This window comes from Anolis carolinensis, chromosome 4 (assembly GCF_035594765.1).
Source record: "Anolis carolinensis isolate JA03-04 chromosome 4, rAnoCar3.1.pri, whole genome shotgun sequence".
NCBI classification, from domain to species: Eukaryota; Metazoa; Chordata; class Lepidosauria; order Squamata; family Dactyloidae; genus Anolis; species Anolis carolinensis.
Window position 1 is genome coordinate 213569919 of NC_085844.1, and position 14360 is coordinate 213584278.

General features: G+C 35.6%; 1 protein-coding gene across 1 annotated transcript in view; it reads left to right on the top strand.

Annotated features, from left to right (window-relative positions):
* ipo9 (importin 9) overlaps nucleotides 1–14360 on the top strand; it is a 42795-nt gene that overhangs the window by 9226 nt on the left and 19209 nt on the right. Inside the window, exons 2-11 of the mRNA XM_062978740.1 lie at nucleotides 1584–1645; nucleotides 6493–6579; nucleotides 6750–6951; nucleotides 7532–7620; nucleotides 8656–8742; nucleotides 9912–10031; nucleotides 10437–10537; nucleotides 11497–11555; nucleotides 11949–12100; nucleotides 13056–13154. Of these exons, the coding sequence (XP_062834810.1) occupies nucleotides 1584–1645; nucleotides 6493–6579; nucleotides 6750–6951; nucleotides 7532–7620; nucleotides 8656–8742; nucleotides 9912–10031; nucleotides 10437–10537; nucleotides 11497–11555; nucleotides 11949–12100; nucleotides 13056–13154 (1058 nt within the window). The remainder of the gene's footprint in view (nucleotides 1–1583; nucleotides 1646–6492; nucleotides 6580–6749; nucleotides 6952–7531; nucleotides 7621–8655; nucleotides 8743–9911; nucleotides 10032–10436; nucleotides 10538–11496; nucleotides 11556–11948; nucleotides 12101–13055; nucleotides 13155–14360) is intronic.

The window sequence follows — 14360 nt, forward strand, 5'->3', positions numbered from 1 at the left end:
ATAATAATACAAAATTTTATTTGTATTCCGCCCTATTCCCCTGAGGGGACTCAGGGTGGATTCTAACATACAATGGCAAACATTCAATGCCTCCATAAAACAAACAAATGCTGACGTAAAATCCCAGAGAAACCCCACATATGAAAATAACATTAAAAATCTAACATCAAATTAAAACCTAACATCAGTAAATTAAATCTAACATTAATGAATTAAACTAGAAGTATTCAAACAAAATTATATAATAGCATAAAATCTAAGCAAACATCCAATTAATTTACAACAATATTTAGGAATACAGGGCAATTTTCCAAGCCCTGTACCAAAGTGATTTGATACTTTTGATCTATACATAATATTTTATTCCTAGCCAATATGCTGCCAACTATAAGCATTTTTGGTTGCAGATAAATGCAAAGCCATGCAGGGAAATTTCTAAATGTTGTCTTATGCAAATAATTACCTGTGCTTCTAGTTAATAATCTCTGTTTGAAAATATATTCTTTCCCCTATCCAGATAATGATGTCCAAATGCAGGCCTGAAGGGAAATTACAGCCCCCTATTTGCATTCCCACAGGGGAGTCCTATCAATAGCAATCCATTCTCTACCTCAGTCAGAAACTATCTAAGGTCCCATGAAGTTCCTCCCTCACTAGACCTGCTTTGGTCCTTTCCATAGATCCAAAAGCTATCAATGAATTCAGTGAAAACACTGACTGATATTTGTAAAAATAACTTTAAAGAAATGAACTATTATGGTCTGCTATGCGACTTCAAGAATGAGGAAACTACAGCATTAATTCCACCATTCTGAAGTTACTTGCTTAGTACTGCTTGTTGACTGTGTTTTAGATTACTTCCTCAGTAAAATTGAATCATGTAAAAGATATAAGCAAAAAAGCCCAGGCTTATCAACCGTTGCAACAATGGCTCACCAAAAGGTTCTTTGTGCTAGAAACATTTTACTTCTGAGCAAAGATTATTTTCATTTTATTTCAGGGTGAAATGCCATGAAATGTGATATATATATTTAAAATAGTCACAGGATTATAACTTCAAAGCTTGACGTTATTTTAAGTGATCAGCTTTTTACTTTTGAAATTACTTGGCCTAAATCCTTATGCATTTAAGATTGGGTAAAATGGTTTGTTTTCTTTTTTCTATTTTTACTCTCTTGCTAATTTTTTTTTCCATTTCTTAAATGAAGTCCTGAATGTAAAACTTGAATTCTTCATTTTATTACTATGGAGCTTGTTTCATTGGGAACATACTCTTCTGTATTATGTTTATTTGCAGTTGTTAGCAAGATTAAAGAATTGTTTCTCATGACAAAATATTCCATTCTTACCTCATATGTCTACATGTAACCCTTTCTACCTTTTTCTTCGAGTATTCTCTTTCATCCATTTAGTTAAAAAGATCTTTTATCTAGAAGGATATTTTGGATAAACGTTTGATAAGCTTAAAGTCCCAAAGTAGGAAGGAACTGTGTAGAATGAATGGGGTAAAGAATCAAGTTCTATATGTGATGAATAGTTTCTTTATCATTAGGAAATTTGAAACTGATTATTTTTTATTTCAGAATTTGGCGTTCACTTGGCAGAATTGACTGTAGATCCTGAAGGAGCATTGGCAATACGTCAGGTCAGTCTTTCCTGAATTTAGTGGAAGGTGTTAAAATATTTACCAAATTAGTTCCCGTTTCCTAAAACAAAGCCAACAATTAATTTTCAGAGAGTGATTGTGCACCACCTTTCATTACAACTCCTTCTTGTCTTTCTCCGTGGTTTTTAAAAATGTTATAGATAGGAAAATAACCGTAAACCACATAATACTCCAACTAGTACAACGGGCTCCAACTAGTACAACGGGCGGCAGCCAGATTAATAACTAGAGTGGCATACAGGGAGCACACTACTCCCTTGTTAAGCCAGCTCCACTGGCTGCCGATATGCTACCAAGCCCAATTCAAAGTGCTGGTTTTGACCTACAAAGCCCTAAATGGTTCTGGCTGTCAGACCCCAGGCAGCAGGGCACCAAGAACCATACACGGAGGCCAATCTCTATCTAATATCTTTATTAAGGAAATATAGAAAAGCAATAAAAGCAAGTGAAGAATATAGTTCAGAAGCAGACCTTTCAAATGAGGTCAAATATAGTCCAAAAATGTATTGTCCAATAAATGATATTAGAGTTCAAAGTTTTTATCCAATACCGAAACACACACTATTGCCAAGCAATGGTGTGGGGAAATGTCTGAGTCTTAGGAGTCCAAGGTAGCTTGACAACAAGGCTGGAAACAAGGCTGGATACAGGGCTGGATACAAGGCTGGATACAAGGCTGGATACAAGGCAAACAGTGATTCTTGGAACAAGGTCCGTGGTTAAAAGCAAGGCGAGGCAAGTCTTGAATACTTAATCCGGGAAGCAAGGAACTGGGGTTACGAAGTCCACACACGATCTTACTCCTGAAGCTGCTCCGCAAAGATTCTCCCGCGTCAGGCACCTATATTGGGGTCTCGTTTTCCCGCCAACAATCTCTTTCCCTAGAGAACGGGAAGCGAAACCCAACTTTGTCCAGATGCAAGACTCCTTAGAATTTCCCGAGGGAAGCAGGTCTAATCAGCCTGTTGTTTGGCAGCAATCCGTAAACTCCTGCGATTCTGTTCCCTGACTCCTCTGTCAGCACAATAGGATTCTTTTCTAGGGAACGGAGGCGAGGAATGTCCAAGGTCTGTTTTACTGAATTCTTGGGTACAAACATCAACATCCGGCAGGTGAAAGGACTCCGGCTCTTGTTGAACCGGCGAAAACCCCATGTTTTCGTCTTCATCTGCCTCGATGGCACTAGGAACAGGACTACAAGGCCCATGAGGCATCACACTGGCCCATCTTACCTGTCCAAACGTATCTCCTCCTATGAGTCTTCTAGAACTCTTAGATCGTCTGGGGAGGCCCTGTTCTCGGTCCCACCAGCCTCGCAGGCACGGCTGGTGGGAGCGAGGGATAGGGCCTTCTCAGTGGTGGCTCCTCGGCTGTGGAACACCCTCCCCAGCAACATTTGGCAGATTCCAACTCTCCTGGGTTTCAGAAAAGCCTTAAAGACATGGTTGTGCGCGCAGACATTTAATGAATGAGAACATTGATTTCACATGGTCTGAACTAAGATTTATGTATGAGGATTTTGGATGAATGGATTTTAACTCAGATATGTTTTTAAATTTTGTACAATGTGTTTTTATTATGTAATGTTATTTGTTTTTATATGAACTGTTGTTTTAGTGTACTGTTTCGGGCATTGAATTTTTGCCTATTTATTGTAAGCCGCCTTGAGTCCCCTCGGGTGAGAAAGGCGGGGTAAAAATGCTGTAAATAAATAAAATAAATAATATATACTGGATCTTTAAGGAAATGTAGTATACATGCAGTCCCCAAGTTACAAACAAGAGGTTTTGTAGGTTTCTTCGTAAGTTGAATTTGTTTGTAAGTTGAAACAAGTACATTTTTAAGTACAGTAGAGTCTCACTTATCCAACACTTGCTTATCCAACGTTCTGGATTATCCAACACATTTTTGTCATCAGTGTTTTCAATATATCGTGATATTTTTGTGCTAAATTCATAAATACAGTAATTACTACATAGCATTACTGCGTATTGAACTACCTTTTCTGTCAAATTTGTAGTTAAACATGATGTTTTGGTGCTTAATTTGTAAAATCATAACCTAATTTTCTTTAATCCCTCCTTATTATCCAACATATTCGCTTATCCAACGTTCTGCCGGTCCATTTATGTTGGATAAGTGAGACTCTACTGTATTAACTCCAGCCAAATATAGATATGAATTAACTTTGGATTGCATAGGAAAAGGTTAAGACCCCTGTGGTTTACTGTTTGTTTCCCTGTTCAGAAGATTTCACCTCACTTTCTGTCCCTGTGATAATTGAATTTGGAATTTTTTAAGATTTTTACACTGAGTTCTTTTAAATCAACATGTTTTCATAAGAAAATGTATTGGTTTTCATTCATACAGAGAGGAATTAAATTGTACCATACCTTTAAATTTGGAGCTGCTACTTTGTGTATCGTTGAGAATAACATGTTATTGTATGATAGCAGAGCTGTATGTGTAGTACTAGGAAGAAATGTTTGGTTATCTTCACCTGTTGAGAAATTATTTATTTATTTATTTATTACATGCATTTATACCCCGCCCTTCTCCCCGAGAGGACTCAGAGCGGCTTACATTCTGCCACGAGGGCCAGCAACAAATCTACTATAAAATAAAACAATTAAAACATGATAAAAAGTATACAAAAATTAAAACACTGCAAGGCAGCGATATTGCACCATCCCCAGTCATTCAATACTGCTACAATTACAGATTTGCGACCCGATTACATCAGCCAATAAGCTTATTCGCTGAATGCCTGGGCGCAGAGCCAAGTTTTTAGTTTTCTTCTAAATCCCAGGAGGGATGGGGTTTGCCGGATATCGCTGGGGTGGGATTTCCACAGCCGAGGAGCCACCACCGAGAAGGCCCTGTCCCTCGTCCCCACCAGCCGCGCCTGTGAGGCAGGTGGGATCGAGAGCAGGGCCTCCCCAGAAGATCTTAAGGTTCTAACGGGCTCATAGGAGGAGATACGTTCGGATAGATAGGCAGGACCAGAACCGTTTAGGGCTTTGTAGGTCAAAACCAGCACTTTGAATTGGGCTCGGTAGCATATCGGCAGCCAGTGGAGCTGGCTTAGCAGGGGGGTTGTACACTCCCTGTAAGCCACTCCCGTTATTAACCTGGCTGCCGCCCGCTGCACCAGCTAGAGCTTCCGGGCCATCTTCAAAGGCAGCCCCACGTAGTTCTTACTATCTTTATGGGTTTTGTGTGCATGTGTGTGTTAGTGGAGAGTTTGGCAATTTTAATTTGCCTTGGTATTCAGTGTTATGAGAAATTATACCATAGTATTCTCAGTTTGGTGTGTGTACCGCCTCACAATTTGTATCTTTGTCCTAGAAGGTAGCATTATTGAAGTGATACTTTACAAGAAATATGTTGGATTTTGTTGGTATAGGTAGTTATTCTGCTGTGGTTATATGCACTTGAAAAAAGATTCATAGCAGTACATGTTTCTTATGTTTCAAACAGCTTCTTTGTATTTTGGTTATTTGCAATTGTGTTTTCAATTAGGTAGGAGCAAAACCACTGTGAAACAGTACCCAGATATGTCAGACTTTTAAAAAGAATTAGGATTTAAACATATTACAGGAGAATAGGCATGATTTTAGCCCCTCTGTTCTTCTTGGGCCATGGGTGACCCATTGGAACAACCAAGACAGTGTCAGCCCTAGAACCAGATCTCAATATACCTTGAACTGTGTGAAGAGGTACAGTAGAATCTCACTTATCCAACATTCGCTTATCCAACGTTCTGGATTATCCAACGCATTTTTGTAGTCAATGTTTTCAATACATCATGATATTTTGGCGCTAAATTCGTAAATACAGTAATTACTACATAGCATTACTGAGTATTGAACTACTTTTTCTGTCAAATTTGTTGTATAACATGATGTTTTGGTGCTTAATTTGTAAAATCATAACCTAAATTGATGTTTAATAGGCTTTTCCTTAATCCCTCCTTATTATCCAACATATTCGCTTATCCAACATTCTGCCGGCCCGTTTATGTTGGATAAGTGAGACTCTACTGTACTTTTAAATTAAAACAGCAAAGCATTGCTGAAATGGATTCAACATCCCTCTGATGTAAGAGATGCTGGTATTTCACAGCAATTGTGTTCCTGAACTCTATGCCCAAGAAGTGATTATTAGCTTCACTGAAAAGTAGGAGGTGTTATAAAGCAAGCTATTTCTGAAACTACTTTATGTCATTCTGTCATGATTATTAGACTGTTCTTGGATTAAAATAAGTAAACTAACTTTGAATATATTCAATTTTAAGACTTTAAGACTTGATCCTAGTAAATTGAAGCACAACCCAAATTGGGCTAGCTTACATCTGTGTTTAAATCTTTGTAAAACTGAAATCAAAAGTAAGACCCCTTTGGATCATATCAGTTCAGAGGTGTGTGATTGCATTGCGGTATTGCTTTTAGCAGTCCTTATCTTTGTGATATGGTTGTTCTTGCCTTGGATTAAGACTGAGCAGTATGGAATAAAGAAAACCACATGTCATGATATGGTGTCATACAAGCAAGTATGCTGTTGTTGATAAAATTGTTTTTGTATCTATATCTTTGATTCTCTACATTTCCTGTTACAAAAATAAGACCTTGGTTACCATTGTAGAGATTGGGTATAACTTGGCTAAATTTTACATTATGCTTTGTTACAAAACTGCTTCTGAACTTAAATTTTCCTCTAACTTTTGAGAGGTTTGCTCAGTTTATGACCAATGTAATGCAGTTCTTGAAATTAATCCTGAATTTGACCATTTGTGTATTTTACATTGTTGTTGTTTTTCCTCACAGTTGGCATCTGTGATTTTGAAACAGTATGTGGAAACGCACTGGTGTTCCCAGTCAGATAAATTTAGACCTCCTGAGACAACAGAAAGGGTAATACTTACTTTAAATATTATAATTCACCTTGTCCAAGTTTAGAAAAATGCATTCTGTGGTAAAGGCACTTACATAGAGTAGCATATCCTATTATGTGTATGTGACTTGTATCAGACGGGCAAATTATGTATGGTCATTGATACAACTTTTGTTTTTCTTATGCACAGGCAAAAGCTGCTATTAGAGAACTGCTTCCCAATGGGTTGAGAGAATCAATCAGCAAAGTGCGTTCAAGTGTTGCCTATGCAGTTTCTGCAATAGCTCATTGGGATTGGCCTGAAGCTTGGCCCGAGCTTTTCAATCTATTGATGGAAATGCTAGTCAGTGGGGACCTGAATGCAGTACATGGAGCTATGAGAGTGCTTACAGGTATGTATATATTCTCATTTCTTTTGAGAGTGAGAGAAAATTTGGTAGTAATAGTTTAGGTATTTTACAGGTAAAATGGTGTGTTCTGATAATAATCCCAAGATTCAGGGCAACTAATGACAGCTATGTTCACCTACCTCACCACTGTAATTCCAAAGTTTTAATAATTAATTTCCAGTTTATTATAGGTCTGTCATATCACTGTTACACAAGCTGAGAATTGGGCTGCATTTAAAATATCTCCATAACAGAACCTGTCTAGTTTTCACAGAGATGATAAAATTTTGATGGTAAGAAGACAAGGCTTGAACTCTTCAATCTGGCAATCTTTTATTTTTGTTTTAAATTGAAGTTGGGGAGACTTTGTAAATGCGAACCTCCAACTCCAGTCTGATGTAAATGTACAACCCCGTGAGAGCTAAGTTCTCAATCATATAATAAAAGTGATATTTTAATCTTTGTTTTATTTAATTGTGGACCCCTGGGGGATTATCAAAATTGATGGACAGTATGGAAATAAATACCACGATGGAAGTACACTTTATTTGTGTAATCCTATTGTTATCTCATTGTTTTCTAGAGTTCACGCGGGAGGTGACAGACACACAGATGCCCCTTGTTGCTCCAGTTATTCTACCTGAAATGTACAAGATTTTTACAATGGCAGAGGTATGAGTAAAATCATTGTTTTGCCTTTGGTAGGATTAGCGAAAAATATGCTTTAAGGCAACCGTCCGTATATTTAGATTTAATATGAGTTCACAGTGCCTACCATTGACACATTGAACAAAGAGTAGAAATATCATCAAACCATTTTTTTAAAAAATCCATTCAGTTATGTGTTGGTGTGCTAGAATTTTGAGAGCTTGCCAGCAACCTCAGTTTAGTAATTTTGACTTCTAGCAAAAGAGTGTACCTGATTTATTCATGCATCCATTTATTGATCATTTTGGGAGTCCACAGTATTTTTTAACTCTCCTCCAGCAAGACATTTTAACAAATTGATCCTTTTGTCAGTGTCCTTTCTTCATTCTCCAGCTTTTACAACCATGCGTGAAAGTCAGAAATGAGATATATGCAATCAAAGGGTTTGTTGTAATCTATAAAGTACAGTTTGATCTTCTTTTGATATTTTTTGGTGTGCTCCTTTAGACAAAGGTATATTGATGGTATAATCTCTAGTGCCTCATCCTGTTCTGAACCCATTTTAGACATTTCACATTTATCTCATGTATCGTAAAAGCAATCCCAAGACTCAATGTGGACCAGAATAGTTCTCTGTCTTGTGAGACAGATACTGCTCTAATCTGCTGCACCAGTGGTAAACCAGAGCGAGCCCTAGATCTTTTGGCTGCTGCTCCTTGGTGAGTTTCTAGGACAGAAAGGGTACAAGTATTTTACTAATCTCTAGCACATTTGGGGAGAGAGAAAAAATGGCTGCTTTCACAGAACCAGTAACCTGAGAAGTACTTCTCTGTTGGACAGTGGGGTGAACCTATGGCATTCCCCCCTGTTTGTGCACTCCGTTTGTAAAAGGTTCACCATCACTGCTGTAGGACAATCAATAAAGTATATGTGTATTTGGCCCCGTACTGCTGAAGGCAAAGTATGCTGTTCATTCTTGGCCTTGACATAATAAAGCTGCTGCAAACCAAAGAGATAAGAGTTCATCTATGTTTTGACAAGCTGCTTCTCTTCTATTAGGTGTATGGTATTCGTACAAGATCACGTGCTGTAGAAATTTTCACCACTTGCGCCCATATGATCTGCACCATGGAGGAGTTGGAAAAAGTAAATTGCTGATTTTTGTTGTTGCTGTTAGCGAACCATCTTGATTTTGATCAAATAACATTTTATTATACACTTTTCTGGGAATTGTTAATTTTTTGTTAATTTTTGAGGTATAAAGATAGTGAAGTGATTGCAGTATAGACAGGGTAGGCCAGTGTAATACACCTCTCTATTCAAGGTTGACATTATGGTTGCTGACACTCATATTTAGTTCTATTTGCTTTAATGGTACAGTTCTTAGAGTTAGAAATTGGCTAGGGTTTTGCTTGAACTTTCTAGAACTACTGATATGTTTTGCAGTCTACTTTAGAGATTCTGCTAATGAATAATAATTATTATATTTATTTATACCCCACTTTTTCTCTCCACAAAGGAGAGACAAAGTGGCTATATTAGAAGTCAATCTTCATCCAGTTTTTTTTAACAGTGACAGGCATCCAGTTTCTACTAGGTGCAAGCTCTTCATAGATACCCAGATTTACTCCCAGTTTGTTGGTATTGTATCAGAATGTTGTTGATTCTGAGAATATCATATCAATGAAGCTGTTCTACTCAACCATTCAATAGCTGTACAGTCGTCTATCTGTTTCCATGGATTCTGGATCCATAGATTCAACCACCCATGGCTTAAAAATATATATTTTTTAATTCCAAAAAGCAAAACTTGATTTTGCCATTTTATATAGTGGACACCATTTTACTATGCCATTGTATATAATGGATCCTCACATCCATGGAGCTAGGTATCCACGAGGGGTCCGGGAGCCATACCCCAGCAGATATTAATAGCCCACTGTAATCTGGAAAAATATTGCAGTTAGTTCCACACATACTTTCAAACCAGTTTGGAGGTTTACGTATGTCTTTGATTGGTTGATAATTGTTTTTGTGTTATTATTTCTGCACTTTTTGTATATTGTGTATTTGCATCTTTGAGTGCTTTCTGAGTTGCCCTGAGTCCCTCTGGAAGATGGTGGCAGGGTATAAATAAAAGTTATTTATTATTATTATTATTATTTGAAGGTTACAATGATTGTAAACACTTAAATGTTTTAATATGAGAGTGGAATTGATAGTTACACAGTCACTCAAATAATTTTTCTACCAATGCTGAGCAATTTAGAAGTTGTTATAATTTAAAGATTAAATAATAATTTCTTTTGTTAAAGGGGGCAGCCAAAATTCTGATTTTCCCTGTGGTGCAGCAATTCACTGAAGCCTTTGTGCAGGCCCTGCAAATGCCTGATGGTCCTACATCAGATAGTGGTCTTAAAATGGAGGTTTTAAAGGTGAGTATATAAACTACAATACTGTGTTAGCTCAGAATATTGAAAATCTTGATGTTATAGTAAGCAGCAAAAATTGGTTTATTAATCTTTTTTAAAAACATCGTGTGAGGTTTTTCTTTGATTTTATTTAATTTCATAGTGTTTCCACTCTGCTTGTCATGTTGCACTAGACACTGCTTCACATGAATTTAACTATGGTAGAACCACTAACAGCATAAATTATTCTGTGGGTTGTAAAATGTCTGTGTACATTTAGGAAGTATAATTATTAATAGAAGTGTGTTTGTTATCTCAGGCAGAAGTTTTTTCTATTCTGCAGATGAAAAAATATGAATGTAGGGTTGGTCGATCAGTATTTAATTTTATCTCTTAGAGATTGTAAAGATCTTTTTTTTTCTTTTTTAGGCAGTGACAGCCTTAGTGAAGAACTATCCAAGGCACATGATTTCTTCCATGCAGCAGATTCTTCCCATTGTTTGGAATACACTTACAGAAAGTGCAGCCTTATACCCTTTTTGCCTGTTTTGAAATTGGAGAAAATTCTAAATAAAGGAAGCAGAAAGGCAGACAAGGGGAAAAAAGGCTAGTGGCAGAGTAAATTCTAGCATGCAGCATAGTTTTCCTAACCAACAAATGAGTTTTTATTTTTGAAATGAATAGTTGGATAGTATTTCTGTATAATATATATAATTGACTTTGGCCAGGGTCCCAAAAGACCCTGGGCATGTTCATTCTACATTCACATCTCATTTTGTCTTCTGAAGTAGTCTGTTGGGCCTCAGAGTGTGTTACTTATGTAGTGTTAGGAAAAGTGGATGGATTTTTTGCATGCCATTTTAAATCAAGGCAAAAACCGTTTAAATGTCTTACATTTCAGTGTTTTGAACAAAAAAGTCAGTAAGGAAAGTAGAAGAAATACAAGAATATTTTTGTTGAACCAGCTTATTGTTACAAATACGTTATTGTCAGCCAATTTTTTTAATTACAGAGATTGCAGTTAAATTGCTTGTAGGCTGAAGTCAGTATTTTATCCTTTAGCTAACTGTATATATATGGAAGTAAATAACATCTCTGTGACATCCAGTTTTGCCTAATTTCTGAAAGTTAACCACAGTATATTACATGTTAACCCTTACTATTGAAAGTTTGGACTTGATTCTAAAAATAATGTTTTTTTGCCTTCCCACTAGTTCTTAAAGCAAAGAAAGAACCATTTAACCCACCTAGGATTCTCAGACTGCAGCTTCCAGCATTTCTCACCCTTATCTATTTGAGGCAGGACTGCTGGGAAATGCAGTCCAATATGGAGTCCAATATGGAGGGCCATGTACATCTCACTCTGCCTTAGAAGGCTTTTTTTTCTTCAGCGCCACCCCTTTTTCTGTGAAGAATTTCAGCCTTAGTGAAAAGCATTGTAATCTAGTCGTATATAAACTGAATTGATTTTTCCTTAACTTATTTCTACCTATGTGAGAACAGAAGTAAATTACACAGAAGAAGTTGAGGACCCAGTGGATTCTGATGGTAGGAATCTAAATGCTAGAGGAATAACCATATAATCAATCGTCCAAGACCCCTCGACACATGGATGAGTTATTCTTGGAAATCACTTTGTGCAAATATTGTTGGATTGAATGCTAATGTGGCGGGGAGGGAATCTGAGGCTGGGCAAATTGAAGAAATCAGTAATTTGAAAGCCGACAATTTAAAATATTATTTTAAAATTTATATACTTGTAATTTCTTTGTAGTTCAAATGTGATGATGAAAACCAAAAAAATTACTGAAGGTCTGCTAGCTCTGAGTCTGTGAAAAATAAAATAGTTGTCATGGAATGAAATGTTTATTTGAAAGCTATTCATAACATTTATTGGATTTCCTGTCACAGAATATTAACACCTAACTTTTTAAAATTTAGGTGAAGTTTTGGGATTTGAAAACCTAGTGTTCAGCATATTTGAGTTTGTTCATGCTCTATTGGAAAACCACAAGTTTAAAAGTACAGTGAAGAAGGCTTTGCCAGAGCTAATATATTACGTCATTCTCTATATGCAGATCACAGAGGAACAGGTAAGCACAAGAGTGTGTAAATTGTGTTTAGCATTGGCTCTTTGTTAAATAGATGATTAAATGTAACAATTAATTAGAGTATACTGCAGCCTTATTGTTATAGCTATTCAGTCATTTCATTAACTGTTGTTGAAAATATATTGAATTTGTTGCATTTTGCATTTTTAAGGAGCAGCTTTTTTAAATAGTTCACTAAAGATGTTTCTGAAATATTCCATAGTTGCTTTTGTGAACAGAGAATATCCAGACTATTGGCTTTCTTGACATATATTGGCATTTGTTTACATGTGAACCAACTTGAACTGAGTAGGAGAAATCTCAGTTCTGTCTCTCATCCTCTCATATGATCTTGACACTGCTTAGTTGTAAATGACTCAACAGCCAAAGGTTTGGTGGGCAAGGAACGAGAGAAGACCAGCAAAAAGGAAGATTTAAAACATTTTCAGTTGCCTACCCTACATTTTCTCTCAGAAGGATGTGGGAAAATGAAGTTAATTTTTTTAGTTTAAAAAAAACCCTACCTATTTTCCCTCCGAAGGATGTGGGAAATGCAGATTTTAAAACCTGGACTCCAGTGATTAGGAGGAGCCCTTTCATTAGCTCTTTATGGTATTTTTCCAAAAGCAGATTGAGTTCAGAGCAGTCTGGGGCGTTTGGGACAGGAACTTAGGGTAAAACTTGGCATGAGAACTCTGAATTAAACCTTTAATTGTGCTTGTCACAAAAACAAGGAGAAGAACTCTGTTTTAAAAATTTGGTGTTGGGATCAGAAACAAGCATTTTCTAATATAGTGCATCCTGTATTTTGTAGCTATATACAGACGTTTCAATTGAGTGGATATAAGAGAAATAAAATTTGAACCTTTTAGCATCTAACAGTTGACATAGTTTTATATATACTCCTAGATGGGCAGAGTTTGCTATAAGTTTCTGAGCTACAGTTATTTTATTTCAGATAAAAGTCTGGACTGCAAATCCACAACAATTTGTTGAAGATGAAGATGATGATACTTTTTCCTACACAGTTAGAATTGCTGCTCAGGATTTACTGCTGGTAAGAGAAAATGCCTACTGTCTAGAGCAGGGGTCCCCAAACTTTTTAAGCCAAGGGCCGGTCCACAATCCTTCAGACTGTTGAGGGGCCGGATTATCCTTTGAAAAAACAAACAAACAAACAAATTCCGATGCACACTGCACATGTCTTATTTGTAGTGCAAAAACAACAACAACAACAATGAAAGAACAATACAATATTTAAAAATAAAAACAATTTTAACCAACATACATTTATCAGGATTTCAATGGGAAGTGTGCTCCTGCTTCTGGCCAATGAGATAGTCAACTTAATTAGGATTGTTGTTGTTGTTGTTGTTGTGTGCCTTCAAGTCATTTCAGATTTTGGGCGAGCCTAAGTCTAAAATTTATTTATTTATTTACTGTATTTATGTACTACATTTGTATCACACCCTTCTCACCCCAAAGGGGACTCAGAGTGGCTTACAAATTATATGTACATACAATATATTATATTATTAGCATAGCAAAATATTAGCATTATATATTACTATATTGAACTATACCACTATACTGTAATATTATTAGTAATATTATATGTAATATAGAATATATAATTAATATTATTATATGGTATTATTATTAGTGTTATATTGTACTACATTATAATATTATTATCAATATTATATGTACATACAATATATTATATTATTAGCATAGCACAATATTAGCATTATATATTACTTTATTGAACTATACCACTATACTGTAATATTATTAGTAATATTATATGTAATATAGAGTATATAATTAATATTATATGGTATTATTATTAGTGTTATATTGTACTACATTATAATATTATTATCAATATTATATGTACATACAATATATTATATTATTAGCATAGCACAATATTAGCATTATATATTACTATATTGAACTATACCACTATACTGTAATATTATTAGTAATATTATATGTAATATAGAATATATAATTAATATTATTATATGGTATTATTATTAGTGTTATATTGTACTACATTATAATATTATTATATTATTTGTACATACAATATATTATATTATTAGCATAGCACAATATTAGCATTATATATTACTTTATTGAACTATACCACTATACTGTATTATTATTAGTAATATTATATGTAATATAGAGTATATAATTAATATTATTATATGGTATTATTATTAGTGTTATATTGTACTACATTATAATATTA